Source organism: Anabrus simplex, chromosome 4 (genome assembly GCF_040414725.1).
Source record: "Anabrus simplex isolate iqAnaSimp1 chromosome 4, ASM4041472v1, whole genome shotgun sequence".
Classification (NCBI taxonomy): Eukaryota; Metazoa; Arthropoda; class Insecta; order Orthoptera; family Tettigoniidae; genus Anabrus; species Anabrus simplex.
The window spans coordinates 16,973,354-16,989,559 of NC_090268.1; the positions used below are offsets into that span (position 1 = coordinate 16,973,354).

Genomic DNA, 16,206 nt, shown 5'->3' on the forward strand with positions numbered 1-16,206 from the left:
TCGTAATGAAGTCTACTGCTTTTAAACACATGCCCAAGAAACAGAAGACCTGGAAATCCCCAAATCACCACCTAGGTGAATTCCAGATTGATCATGTCGCGATCGCACGGAAGGCTCAAAGAGAAATTCAGAATGTTAAAGTTCTAAGACAAGCAAACCTGGACTCAGATCACTATCTATCCAAGATAAAAATCAAACAGCCCCAGAGAAACACAAGGAGAGTTCGAGCCAAAATTATTGAAAGATTTGATAGAGATAAACTAGGATATAACCATGAGTTCACACAGAAAGTACAATCCGTGGATGCAGAGAACTGGGAACAACTGCGCGAGGCCCTGGTCAAAACAGCTAAAGAGACGGTTCAGCTTACTAAGCCCAGGAAGCATGCTTGGTGATCCGGCGATAAGGCAAAGACAGTTCGCCTGGCAGAAATGGAACTCGCTAAAGAACCAAGTCAAGTGGACAAACTTCTTGAATGAGAGAAAGTGTGCAGCAAAAACCATACGCAGCGTTAAACGTGCTTTTGATAAACACCAGCTGGCTCAAATTGAGCAGGATTTCAAGAACAATACACGCGCCTTTTATAAAACATTTAAAAGCAACTTGAGGAAATACAACATACTGTGCCATTTCATTGCCCTGATCATTTCGAATCGTGGTGTTAAAATCGTCATTTTGCCGTGAATAGCTAAAATGTCGGAAATCATGCGGCAGAAAATACGAATTATAATATACAGACGCGTGGAATCAAATAGATTATAAACGTGAAGTAAGAAAGTACAGACCAACGGAATCCAAATGGCCGTGATTTAGATGAACGCAGTGACTTTTAATTGGAAGAACCAACAATAGGAACAGGGGAACATCGCATGAAGTTACCAGAAAAAGATTTACGAGTGGATTGATATGCAAGAAGAACAGAAAATATAAAAGGGATACTTCCTAAGTTATTGTGAAAACAGATTGTATTATAAAGTTATAACGATACATTTTTCGTAGTCGTAACAGAAATCCCAAGCGGAGTATCAAAAAAAAAATGTGACCTGAGATATTTGAAATGAGAATATGTAGCATGTTGAATTGTAGGTTATCGAGATAGGATACGACGTCAACTTATTGCCAAATGTAGATACAGGCTTAATATGTTCGTACTTTGATAAGAGAAGTGTGCGTCGATATGAATGATAGTTGTTGATACATATAATATAAATTGTGATAAGATACTGAATCTGTTGAATTGAGCGATACTTTGAACAGAGTTAATGATGTTTATATTTGCGGTGAGGTCATATATGTCGGAAATATTGAGGTAAGATTGGTGAATGTTATAAATAATATATGCATTGAGATATTAGGCGTGGAATTATGACTAATACGACGACGAATAAGGTAGGAATTCAGAGTAAGGCTAATTGATGTCAGTTTATTGCAAGCAGTTATGGATCAGGATATATTTGACGCTTATAGCGACATGTAATATGGCTTGTCTTATTATATGAGTTATTGACATTTGGTTAGTGAATTTGAAGATTAATAATAAAGTACAATATTCAAAAATAACCCTAGATAACCTACAGTAGAGTATAATGACGGCATTTTCGAAGAAAATTTTACATGTTACTCAATATTTAAAATGACTTAAGTGGGAACAGCAAATCATTGACGGTAGTGTCTTCATACTGTTATTGCTATTTGCGAGTGTGGAAGTTTCATCTACGGTAGTCCTTGACCATTGGCAATCAGTTGATTGGATTTATAAAGCATTACGACCTTGATTTAACCTAGACATGTTGAGATTTTATTGAAGAATTCTTACATAGTTCTTAGGGAATATTTTGAATATGTCCAAGTATGATCAAACATATATATATTTTATGCGTGGAATGTTAGAAGTTTGAATCGTTGTGGTAGGTTAGAGAATCTGAAAAGGGAGATGGATAGGCTAAAGTTAGATGTAGTTGGTATAAGTGAAGTACGTTGGCAGGAAGATCAGGATTTTTGGTCAGGCGACTATCGAATAATCAACACGAAATCAAACAGGGGAAATGCAGGAGTTGGTTTAATAATGAATAAGAAAATAGGGCAGCGGGTAACCTACTACGACCAGCATAGTGAAAGAATTATTGTCGTCAAGATAGACACCAAACCAACGCCCACCACAATAGTGCAGGTCTATATGCCTACTAGTTCAGCGGATGATGAAGAAATGGAAAGAATATATGAGGAGATAGAAGATTTAATACAATATGTAAAAGGTGATGAGAATCTAATTGTGATTGGAGACTGGAATGCAGTGGTAGGCCAAGGAAGAGAAGGTAGTACAGTAGGAGAATTTGGATTGGGACAAAGGAACGAAAGAGGAAGTCGGCTGATTGAATTCTGCACTGATCATAATTTAGTCCTTGCCAATACTTGGTTCAAACACCACAAACGACGGTTGTATACGTGGACGAGATCTGGAGACACTGGAAGGTATCAAATAGACTTCATTATGATTAGGCAGAGATTCAGAAACCAGATGTTGGATTGTAAAACTTTCCCAGGAGCAGACGTGGACTCTGACCACAACTTGTTGGTCATGAAATGCCATCTGAAGTTGAAGAAATTGAAGAAAGGAAAGAATGCGAAAAGATGGGATCTAGACAAGTTGAAAGAAAAGAGTGTGAGGGATTGTTTCAAGGAACATGTTGCACAAGGACTAAGTGAAAAGGCTGAAGGAAACACTATAGAGGAAGAGTGGAGAGTCATGAAAAATGAAGTCAGTAGGGCTGCTGAAGAAATGTTAGGAAGGAAGAAAAGATCAACTAAGAATCAGTGGATAACTCAGGAGATACTAGACCTGATTGATGAACGACGAAAATACAAGAATGCTAGAAATGAAGAGGACAGAAAAGAATACAGGCGACTAAAGAATCAAGTGGATAGAAAGTCCAGTGCAGCTAAGGAAGAATGGCTGAAGGAGAAGTGCAAGGATGTCGAAGGCTGTATGGTCCTGGGAAAGGTAGATGCTGCATACAGGAAAATCAAGGAAACCTTTGGAGAAAGGAAATCTAGGTGCATGAATATTAAGAGCTCAGATGGAAAGCCACTTCTAGGGAAAGAAGACAAAGCAGAAAGATGGCAGGAGCATATCCAACAGTTGTATCAAGGTAAAGATGTAGATAATTTGGTTCTGGAACATGAAGAGGCTGTTGATGCTGATGAAATGGGAGACCCAATTTTGAGGTCAGAGTTTGACAGAGCTGTGAGTGACCTAAATAGGAATAAGGCACCTGGAATTGATGATATTCCCTCTGAATTACTGACTGCCTTAGGAGAAACCAGCATGGCAAGGTTATTTCATTTAGTGTGCAAGATGTATGAGACAGGAGAAGTCCCATCCGATTTTCGGCAGAATGTTGTGTAACACTTAGAGCAATTAAAGGCATAATTACCCCAAGTGACAGCACCAAGGGTCTGACCGTGTACCAAAGGCACGGTTCAGATACGTGGAAACGTGCTAGACAAAGACAAATAAAAGGAAAAAAAGGCACTTACCATTAGAAAATAAAACAGGGCCCCCAAAGAAGCGGATAAAATACACCTGGTCATATCAAATTATCACCCCTTTTAAAGGAAAACACCAACAACTTGGGGAACCAAAGGTATTAAATCAGCATATTTAAATAATTAACAAATAGAAAGAAAATCCTCGCTGGAAAAAATAAAATAAAATTTAAAAATTTTAAACTCAACCAAAACCCTACGGTCGACCGTTTATAAGGAAAATAATTATTTAGTTCTTAAAGGACCTAGTAAGATAATGTAGATTAATGAAACCTCATCACCTCATAAGTTTTCTTACAACCAAAAGTTTTCTTTGTACAGTACCAAAATTTTTTTTAAACATCCTTTCAACCGTGAGAAACAACATTGACAGAAATAGTTTTTAATATTGATACTGAAAACCCCTTTTCAGGATGTGTCAAACGACCCCCTGCAAGGATGGGTAGGTATTACGTGCACTTTTCACGAAATTAAAATAATAATAATAATCTCCTAAAAACCGGGAGGAAAAATGAGCAGAAAGAAAAATTAAAATCTCAAAGAAAAAATTAAATGGACCAAGGTAATCCGCGCACAAGGCAGATTTCATCACAGGCACATCAAATCCCAGTCATCAATCCCATCACAACAACATCAACAACATTAGCATTCCCATGGCAACGACCAACAATGGGTCAAGGGAAGGAAGGGGCCAATCACAGGCCGCAAACAACAATAGGCGAAAACTAACAAAGGACCAAGAAAACAGACGCAGAAAATAACCCAAAAACCCAAAAGGAAGAATAAAATTAAGTTAAATTAAAATAAAATTAACCAGAGAAGCAAGAAAGAAAGGTACCGGGACACACTGTACACGTAACACCCACATCCCTGAAGCGACTCGCTTGTTAAATTATTCCAGTTAAATAATAGCCTTTTAGCACAAAACTTTTAGGCCTAGAAAAGCCATTAATAAACACTAGGTTACCCAATTACGATTTCGAAGAATCCAAAACGTTCTTTCACACAGTACGCAAGCCCCAATTTAACAGACATAATTACACATGCTATAAGTTCCAATTAACAAGCCGAAAATTTGAAATTCCACAAGGCAAGACTTAGTTTTTAGATGACGCCAGTTACATAGTGTCGCACACACTTTCTTCACATAGGAAAATTTTCAGGTCTTTCACCAAAAATCAGTAAAGGTTTAGTTGTAACAACACTTACAGTTTCATCCAGATGAAGTTGTGAGGACGGCTTCGGTAGTATATGCTACTTACTTACTTTGAAGAAAAACATAACATGCAAATTCCAGACGAGGAATAATAAACCAAAACAACTTGCAGAATTCACCAGGGCAAAAGCCCTACGTATGTAACCTTAACCAGGCTCGAACATTTTCGGAGAAATCATCTCCTTAGGGAGAGAGAAGCCACACACGTCCATCTCTTCCTTTTCACCAAACAGCAATGGCGACTTCCCGAGATTCCGCAGTGCACGGCCCCAACGATCACATGTGCACAGAGGGTAAGCGCCTGAGTGGTAACGTAGTTCGCGAGGTAGTACATACCTACGCCACTAGAGTGCAGGAGAATACAGTCAGGCACAGATAGGACGTGCATACAGTCAGCTGGGCAACGAATAACCTTTCCAGCGGCGAAGTTTCCAGTTATAAGTCTTGAAAAGAAGAAATAACGAAGCGGCGAACCACTTCTAAGAACACAGTTTTTCCACAGCCATGAGGCTAGTTCGAAAATATTTCCCAAGAGGGAAAAATTGTTACGCAGGTAACAGTTGTTATACCTATTCCCAAGAAAGCCGGTGCTGACAGGTGTGAAAACTACCGCACCATTAGTTTAGTATCTCATGCCTGCAAAATTTTAACACGTATTACATAAGAATGGAAAAACAAGTTGAAGCTGAGTTGGGGGAAGATCAATTTGGCTTCAGAAGAAATGTAGGAACACGTGAAGCAATTCTGACTTTACGTCTGATCTTAGAGGATCGAATCAAGAAGGACAAGCCCACGTACATGGCATTCGTAGATCTAGAAAAGGCATTCGATAATGTTGATTGGACCAAGCTTTTTATGATTCTGAAGATGATAGGGATCAGATACCGAGAACGAAGAATTATCTACAATCTGTATAAAAATCAGTCAGCAGTGATAAGAATCGAGGGCTTTGAAAAAGAAGCAGCAATCCAGAAAGGAGTGAGGCAAGGCTGCAGTTTGTCCCCTCTCCTTTTCAATGTTTACATAGAACAGGCAGTAAAGGAAATCAAAGAGAAATTTGGAAAGGGAATCACAGTCCAAGGAGAGGAAATCAAAACCTTGAGATTTGCCGACGATATTGTTATTTTATCTGAGACTGCAGAAGATCTCGAGAAGTTGCAGAATGGTATGGACGAAGTCTTGGGTAAGGAGTACAAGATGAAAATAACAAAACAAAAGTAATGGAGTGCAGTCGAACGAAGGCAGGTGATGTAGGAAATATTAGATTAGAAAACGAAGTCTTAAAGGAAGTAGATGAATATTGTTACTTGGGTAGTAAAATAACTAACGATGGCAGAAGTAAGGAGGACATAAAATGCAGACTAGCACAAGCAAGGAAGAGCTTTCTTAAGAAAAGAAATTTGCTCACTTCAAACATTGATATCGAAATTAGAAAGTAGTTTTTGAAGACTTTCGTGTGTAGCGTGGCATTGTATGGAAGTGAAACATGGACGATAACTAGCTCAGAAAGAAAGAGAATAGAAGCTTTTGAAATGTGGTGTTACAGCAGAATGCTGAAGGTGAGATGGATAGATCGAATCACGAATGAAGAGATACTGAATCGAATTGGTGAGAGGAGATCGATTTGGCTAAATTTGACGAGAAGAAGAGATAGAATGATAGGACACATCTTAAGACACCCAGGACTTGTTCAGTTAGTTTTTGAAGGAAGTGTAGGTGGTAAGAACGGTAGGGGTAGACCAAGGTATGAATATGACAAGCAGATTAGAGCAGATGTAGGATGCAATAGTTACGTAGAAACGAAAAGGTTAGCACAGGATAGCGTGGCATGGAGAGCTGCATCAAACCAGTCTATGGACTGATGACTCAAACAACAACATATTTTATGATCATTGGTATATCAGCCTAGGTAGCAATTGAAAGCTACACATGTGAAACATTGCTTACTCCGTCTACGTTATTAATGATAGAGTCATAAACATGAAATAATGTTAGGATGAGACACCAAAAAGAAGCATTCTATTTTATTATTTTTCAATAATTATGTATTACCACCTGGTCACATGGAGAAATGGAGTACTTGGAGATCACTGAACAGATTATGGGCAGGCGTGACAAGATGTAAAAGCAACCTGCAGAAGTGGGGTTTCAACATCGAGTCATCATTGTGTGAGTGTGGTGCAATCCAGACGACGTCTCAACTGTTGCAGTGTAGTAGGTGCACAGTACAAGATCTACTTCAGGCAACAGAAAATGCACTGGATGTCGCCAATTTCTGGGCAAAAGTAGTATAGACCTTTGTTTTTTTGATAAGTGTGACTTTGTATATAATGTACACTGACTGACAGTGACAATGCAACACCAAGGAGGAGTGGTTCGAAAGGGATGAAAGTTGGGGAAAAAACAGAGACGGCACGGATGAATAATTGATGTTTATTTCAAACCGATATGCAGGTTACACAATGCGCACGGCATCGACTCAGTAGGATGTAGGACCACCGCGAGCGGCGATGCACGCAGAAACACGTCGAGGTACAGAGTCAATAAGAGTGCGGATGGTGTCCTGAGGGATGGTTCTCCATTCTCTGTCAACCATTTGCCACAGTTGGTCGTCCGTACGAGGCTGGGGCAGAGTTTGCAAACGGCGTCCAATGAGATCCCACACGTGTTCGATTGGTGAGAGATCCGGAGAGTACGCTGGCCACGGAAGCATCTGTACACCTCGTAGAGCCTGTTGGGAGATGCGAGCAGTGTGTGGGCGGGCATTATCCTGCTGAAACAGAGCATTGGGCAGCCCCTGAAGGTACGGGAGTGCCACCGGCCGCAGCACATGCTGCACGTAGCGGTGGGCATTTAACGTGCCTTGAATACGCACTAGAGGTGACGTGGAATCATACGCAATAGCGCCCCAAACCATGATGCCGCCTTGTCTAGCGGTAGGGCGCTCCACAGTTACTGCCGGATTTGACCTTTCTCCACGCCGACGCCACACTCGTCTGCGGTGACTATCACTGACAGAACAGAAGCGTGACTCATCGGAGAACACGACGTTCCGCCATTCCCTCATCCAAGTCGCTCTAGCCCGACACAATGCCAGGCGTGCACGTCTATGCTGTGGAGTCAATGGTAGTCTTCTGAGCGGACGCCGGGAGTGCAGGCCTCCTTCAACCAATCGACGGGAAATTGTTCTGGTCGATATTGGAATAGCCAGGGTGTCTTGCACATGCTGAAGAATGGCGGTTGACGTGGCGTGCGGGGCTGCCACCGCTTGGCGGCGGATGCGCCGATCCTCGCGTGCTGACGTCACTCGGGCTGCGCCTGGACCCCTCGCACGTGCCACATGTCCCTGCGCCAACCATCTTCGCCACAGGCGCTGCACCGTGGACACATCCTTATGGGTATCGGCTGCGATTTGTCGAAGCGACCAACCTGCCCTTCGCAGCCCGATCACCATACCCCTCGTAAAGTCGTCTGTCTGCTGGAAATGCCTCCGTTGACGGCGGCCTGGCATTCTTAGCTATACACGTGTCCTGTGGCACACGACAACACGTTCTACAATGACTGTCGGCTGAGAAATCACGGTACGAAGTGGGCCATTCGCCAACGCCGTGTCCCATTTATCGTTCGCTACGTGCGCAGCACAGCGGCGCATTTCACATCATGAGCATACCTCAGTGACGTCAGTCTACCCTGCAATTGGCATAAAGTTCTGAGCACTCCTTCTTGGTGTTGCATTTGCTCTGTCAGTCAGTGTATATAATTCAGCAAGAGTATATATGTATATGTATTTATAGTATTAATGCTTCTGATACGAATATATAAATAAATAAATAAATAAATAAATAAATAAATAAATAAATAAATAAATAAATAAATAAATAAATAAATAAGTAAATAAATAAATAAATAAATAAATATGTACATTTGTAAAACATAATATTATGTAATCATTTAATATCTTGATAGAACTTAACAAGAAGTTAGGATTTGATACTTATTGTGAATTTGACAGTTCTTAGGTATTATTCCCAGATAATTTCATTTTAGTTTATTCTTAATATAACAGTTCGTTAATTTTGAGTTAGCCAGGAGGAATGATGGAATTATTTATGTTAGTTTAGTGGACTGAACATTTTAATTTTCTTTTATATGAGACTGAGGAGATGTAGAAGGTAATCCACGTCAGGTCAGGAGAGCTTCCTGAAATAATATAATTCCGCACAAAATTGGAGGAAAGTAATTGTGTATGGGAGAAGATGAGACCGTGGATGTTGATAAAAAAAATATTGATAATGTGAAATCGAAACTAATGAATAGTGCGATAACTCCTAGGCAATTCATTTTCTTATTTTTATTGAGATGCCTACATGTACATATGAATGATTATTTGTCAACTTATCGTACGTACAAAAATAATTTTGAATAAAATTAGTATTTAAGAATTTAACTTATTAATATTATTTATAATATTAAATATTAAATAAGATTAATTTAAGGTAATTTCATAATGGGTATTCGGTCGTATTTTGATTTATTGACCTGTTAGTGATGCACATATGATTAATATATTAGAGGCGCGTATCTCAGTCGGATTCACGTAAAAAAATATAATATTTTAGTTCGATATAGGATAATCCCTGAGTTGTATAGCATAGCTAGCTGCAGATTTTCTTGAACGCCGGCGTGTAGTTAATTGGAAGAAAGAATGACTCCCATACTTGGGACAAGAAAAGAAGAAAGACGCCGCGGGACTCAAAACGTGGCGCAAGAAAAATCTTCCTTCGACGCGGCGCAAGAAAAATTTACCGCCCACCGTGGTTGCAATAATAAATGTTGGGCTCAAGAAAAATTGTCACCCAACAGTGGGACTTGAAAAGGAGATAGGGGACAACCAATAACTATATGGTACAAGAAAAAATTTGTCGCCAATAGTGGGGCTTGAAGAGGAGATTGACACCCCAGTCAAGAGCACGTCGGTTCAATACTGAGCCTACAGTTCAGAGATTCCAATGGAAAACTAGCCCATAACGACAAGGAAAACTGCCAGATCGTTGCAAAACACTACAAATCCCTTCTTAACTGCGAAGCCCCAATATCCAGATTCACATTTGAAGATAAAACAAGTCCACCCAGATTCAGCTCCACCTATGAAAGAGGAAGTCAGACAGATTATCCAATCCTTGAAGAACAATAAAGCGTCGGGTGAAGATTCGATAATAGCTGAATTGTGGAAGTTTGCTAGTGACAATGCAGTGGAGAAATTATCGGACATCATAATTGAAATCTGGAATACTGAAAGACTTCCAAGTGACTGGACATCTGCCCTAATCCACCCACTTCATAAGAAGGGCGACAAGTCGGATGTTAACAACTATCGTGGCATCTCCCTCCTACTTATAACCTACAAAATTCTCTCGAATGCTCTTCAAATCAGGGCAGAAGAACAGCTAGATCCAGAGCTGGGTGATTACCAAGGAGGTTTCAGGAAAGGACGGAGCAGATTATGAATCTGAAATCTGTCCTTTCATATCTTAAACTAAGGAGCAAGACTTTCGTAGTAACGTCCATCGACTTTAAAAAAGCCTATGATTCAATTGACTGAACTACCCTAATTCAGATTTTAAAGGAATTTGGCTTGGACGGTGAAACAAGAGTGATCATCCAACAGACTCTCACCAACACCATCTCAAAAGTGAAGTTCAGATGAGAGACTTCAGATGCCTTTGAAATACGGACAGGAGTTAGGCAGGGAGATGGTCTCTCACCTCTGTTGTTCAACTGCGTTCTTGAGAAAGTGATCCGTGAATGGCGCAGAGAAAAGATTTATGAAGGAATCGAAAGTGGAGTCATAAGAACAAGAACCTTTCAATTGACTGTCTAGCATTTGCAGACGATCTCGCGCTTTTCGCTGATTCCTTGGATGTGACCACGAAGCAGATCAAGCAGCTTCAATCACAAGCTGCAAAGGCAGGCCTTCAAATCTCCTTTGAGAAAACGAAATTCATTACAAACATCAAACTGGCGCCAAGTGAGCTAGAAGGGACACACGGAAAAGTCAAGCGAGTTGAAAAATTTAAGTATCTTGGTGAATGGATAGATCCTAACATGTCCGAAAAAGAAGCCTTTGCTTTACGAATGAATAAAATGGAAATGGCTTACCATCTGATCATCAAAAATGTCTATAACAAAAGATCTGTATCTCTGAATGCAAAAATCAAACACTATTGCACTGTCATCCGACCAGAGGCTCTATATGCAGCGGAATGTCTCGCCATGAACAAAAAAGGCATGATGGAGAAATTGGAAACCAAGGAAGAAAAATTTTGAGGAAAATCTTAGGTCCATTCAAAGACAACGGCAAGTTTAGGAGACGGCACAACCAGGAGTTGTACTCGCATGTGGAGAAAATAACTGATGTGATGCGGAAAAGGAGGATTACTTTTTATGGACACATGGCCCGAATGAAGTCAACACGGTTAACCAACCGCACTTTCACTTTCCTCCAAGAGAAAAGGGCTAAGGGGGCATGGTTCAGTGAGGTACAGAAAGATCTGCAGGAGATTGGGATTTCATTTGAAGATATCCAGGAACGTGTCCCACTTAAGAAAAAACTCCAAGAACATCAGAGTTTCCAACCAAAGCCGAAGATGAAAACTGGAAAGGCATGGACGAAAGAGCGAAAGGAGCAACACCGTATACGAATGAAGGAATACTGGACCAACATTAAAGCTCAAGGGAAACAGTTGAAATGACGTGGTCCTTAGTTGACCGAAACGAAAGAACAACAACAACAACAACAACAACAACAATAATAATAATAATAATAATAATAATAATAATAATAATAATAATAATAATTGCTCCGGGGTATCTGTGGAACGCAGAGAGGTGAAAGAAGGTGCGTGCTTACTAGGTGAAATCACAATGAAAAATCAGGTACAATGCCAATCTTGAAACGAGACTTGAAAAAATCCAAGATTCAGAACTTTAACAATTTTGGGCTTCAAGCTCCTAGTTTTACAATTTCTGAGCTACCAGCTCAAGTTTACAAATCAAAATGAGGAATAATTTAGTCAAGGACAGAAATCTCTAATTCAAGAGCACTTGCTCCCTAAATTACATTATCTAGCCTTCCAGAGGCACCCTTGACGATTACAAAACTTTGAAAAGAGCTAACAGGCTCTCAGTTTCTTCCAGCCTACTCAAGGCAACATCAAAAATCTTACAACCTCTGGTCTCTCAAGCCACGACTTACAAATCGAAATAGTTTTACACAGGGGAATCTAGTACCCAACCTACTGGGCATTTGCGAAAAAAGAACAGTTTAAATAAACAGCCCGAACACAAACTGAATGGAGGTGTACACTGGGCTCCCAGATAATGAAAAATTAAAAACCTACAGGGCTCTCGGACGATTCAACTTCCTCTACCACTGATCGCACCCTCCCTTCCACTTTGCCTGGCATACTGATCAATGAGATACCTCGATAGTTGTTTCAATCCTTCCTGTTCCCCTGCATATAGATATGTGCAATTACAGCTTTTGTCCAATCTGAAGGTACCTTACCAACACTCCATGCTGATCGTACTACTCTGTGAAGCATTTTCATCATTGCCTTCCCACTATACTTCACCATTTCAGGTCTAATTTCATCTATTCCTGCTGCTTTATGACAATGAAGTTTATTTACCATCCTTTCCACTTCCTCAAGCGTAATTTCACCAACAACATTTTCGTCCTCTCCATAAGCTCGGTTGTTCGCGACAGCACCATGAAGATTTCCTTTAACCAAATACAGTAGAGACAATACGCGATACTTCCGGATTTAGCCTTGTTAAAATGGGAGACAATTCGCAAGTAGCGCTCCTAGTGGCGTGACCAAAAAATAGCGCTAAATTCAAATATCAATGGAAATGCATATACGGAAATGGATAAATAAATTACGTCTAGAAAGAAGTTGTACTAAGATATTAACCCTCTCGTGCATGAAAGCCTCATATGAGGTCTGAAATTAATTTATATTTGAATTGTCATGCTAAGTCTCCATGACAACAGATGTTTTTTGTTACACATAGACCTCAGGTAAGGTCACTTTATAGTTTCATGAGCGTGGGACAGATTGCAGCACCGTACGGACCCAGAACTTGCATCTCTGCTGTGATATTCTTTGAAGTTGGGTTGTTATTGTATCTGCAAATGTTCAGTGACCTGTGTTGCTTGGCAGATATCAACTAGGAGGTAAGCAAAATTATTTTTAGGATTGGAAAGCATGTGAAATCATTAATAATATGTAACATTATAACAACTATCTTTATTGTAGATCATGTTATTTGTGCTTGAATGTGAGACCTCATATGAGGCCTATCCCGTAGCCGTGTTGAAACACCGGATCCTGTGAGATCTCCGAAGTTAAGCAACATTGGGCGTGGTCAGGAGTTGGATGGGTTACCACGCGCTTTTGGTGGGGGTAAGGGAATGGAGGAGCGGAAAGGAACTGGCCACCCTACCGCACGTAAACTCCGACTCAGGAACACCTCTGCGGAGATTCGGACCTGCCTGCGGGCAGAATAACCCTTACCTTACCATATGAGGCCTATCTGTGTTGAAGGGTGCAGGATGGAATCTAACCGTACATTTTACCCCTGTTATACAGTTCAGTTTATCGCTCCTTTGTGGAGCATATCTTGCTAATATTGACTTGTTAACCTAAAATTCTCTTGATTATATGATAATTGCATACTGTAACACTTGTTATTTTGTTTATATCTACGTAGCATGGATGGAGATCCTGGTCTGTCACGTTCTTCCAGATCAGTAAACCCTGGTCATGATTCACAGAGGAACAACGTAAGAAACAAAGGTAGTACTGGCCTTATTTGGTACCAAATATATATTTAAAATGTGTTTAAGATTAAAAGTAGCCTACTTTTGGGTTATCTATAATAGCATAAATTAAAATTGGCCCAGATGTGTATAAGTTATAATATTGATTTACTGGTGTGGATGATAGTTATATTTTATACTTTTTTTTAGAATGCAGACTTGAGGGATGTGCTATCAAGACGTGAGATCCATAACATGCTGTACACGTAAAGCTCAGAAGATGATTTTTCTGGATCAGAGGATGAACTCTGGGTCCCGTCTGAGAATGTGGAGCCACAGCCATCAGACAGTGAAGATGATTCACCCAATAGTGTAAATGATTCTCAGGAGCTATCACCACAACCACCATCACCTGCGACCGATACAATAAATGGTCTTAAGATAAATCCACGGACACTTGTGTGGTTTGGTGAGAAAGAAAATGGTCTTGAATGGTCTTGTGGGCAACATTCCTCAATTTCAGGGTACACATACATCAAATGAAGCGTAGGATGCCTATAGATTATTTTTATCCATATTCACTGAAGAGTTCATACAGGAAAGAGTTGATGCTAGTAATTTGTACGCCACCCAGAAGGGTAGAGAAAATTTTAGACTTACAGTCCCACAGTTGAAAGCGTATTTCGGTATCAACTATATGATTACCTATTTACGATATGCAAGACTAAGACAATACTGGAGTCCGACACATGGTACAAGACTTTCCACCATTACTGACAACATGCTGGAATAAGCAACAAGAAGACTGTGTTACATCATTCAGGGGAAGAATCAAGGAAGATATGACTCCCCTATGCATACAGTATGTACATTCCTCAGATATAAAGATTCACCTGTGCAGTACAAATTGATTTGGAATGACAATTATTTCGCTGTGCTATTTATTTATTATTATTAATATTTACTAGTATATGGATGTATTATTATTTATATTTGAGTGAACATTACTATAAGATGGCTAAACCATGCTTTCTAGATACCTGTTGCAATGCATCTATTTATACTGCTAGTAATCAAAAAGATGTCATTGATACACTTAAGCCTCATATGAGGCCTCTCATTTTTTGACAGTTGTAACAGTCATTTTGTGGAAATTTGTGTTAGATGGTATTATTTATTGTATTTCCTGTCTAGAAACATGAGAATTAATTTTTTTAAATTCTATTTCAAAATTCGTGCATGAGAGGGTTAACTTCAAAGTTGCTAAAGCAATTCTGGATAAATAAATGAAAATTTATTTAACAGGTTATTATTTAAAGACTGAAATTAGACATATAACCAAGATATCAAATGGACTGCTGTGAAACGGCTTAATCTTTAATTTATGCATTACATTTTTAGCTTTAGTATTCCTACCTGAACTTTCACGGCTAGATTTTGTCTTTTTTTTTCATTTAAAAGCATTGTATCATCGCATTGAAACACTTGTCAATAAAAATATCGGCACATTCCTTACACTCATGATTCAATGAATTTATATTTAAGACCTGGACAATTTTCCTTTTAACTTGAAGCCTACTAACAGGAAGAAAATCTATAAATTTATCCTCAAGAACTTAAAATTTCCCTTTAAGCAATACTTGCCATTACATTAGGGTAAAGCAAATTTGCATCGTCATATTACAACAAAATATTTCTTAAATTACCCATATTTCCTTCCGTGCTTGACAACGCATTACGGCATTCCATATGGGATAACTTGGAACACAACCAGCCACACACATATGCATATGCATTTTCTTGAATTAAATCAAACCCACAGATCACACCTACAACAACACATCTGTACTGAAGGTTAACTGCTGCACTATACAATAAAATAACCTTATTATATTTTAAACCAGTTAAAAAATGGAGCGCGCAGGTCAGAAATGTTGGAAGTACTACACAAATCTCTTTGTAACTGGAAGAATATCTGTGCAAACACAATATTTACTTACATTTTCTTGTCACGAGGGAAACGGAAGAAAGGCCGCGAGTCCTTCTGCACTTCATAGTCATTGCAGCCAAACACAGCATATATCTTTCCACTCATATTGAGAGGAGATATAAAGGAATGGCACACACTACTATTTACTTATGTCAACTCAATGCTAACGCATAAATAACGTAAAAAACTTCACAAACAAATACACGTGCTCTTATGACAGAATCAGTAACTCTCAGGTCACTCAGCTAGACAGAGCTCTAATCGCTGTCCCTCGATATCTCGCAGAGTGTCGCGTATTGTCTCTTCTGTATTTGCTTTAACTTTGAGAAGATTTTCAAAATATTCCTTCCACCAGTGATTCGCTGGGATATATTATGAGTTCACCTGATTTACCCAACACTATTCATTTCCCATTTCCCTCCCTTCCTAAGATTTTATTATTAATAATAATAATAATAATAATAATAATAATAATAATAATAATAATAATAATAATAATTGTTACGGGGACACCCGTGGAGCAGAAAGAGGTGAAAGAAGATGCCGGGGTGAATGGGTCGATCTACAATACCAAAGTTAATTTAAAACTTTAACAAAGGTTATATTTCTTTAGAACTTCAAACCTAACAA

The 16,206-nt window shown here is 39.3% G+C and overlaps 1 protein-coding gene across 3 annotated transcripts in view; it reads left to right on the plus strand.

The window, feature by feature from the left end:
• Positions 1–16,206, plus strand: part of LOC136872350 (uncharacterized) — a 99,600-nt gene that overhangs the window by 56,637 nt on the left and 26,757 nt on the right. The window contains exons 1-2 of one of the 3 annotated variants that reach the window (XM_067146161.2): positions 13,456–13,623; positions 13,797–14,448. The exons of 1 other annotated variant lie outside the window; for it this stretch is intronic. In XM_067146161.2, coding sequence (XP_067002262.2) covers positions 14,440–14,448 — 9 coding nt within the window. In that variant the 5' untranslated portion in view covers positions 13,456–13,623; positions 13,797–14,439. Of the gene's footprint in view, positions 1–13,455; positions 13,624–13,796; positions 14,449–16,206 lie in introns of those variants that run through there. One more of the 3 variants, XR_010859877.2, reaches the window with a different exon arrangement.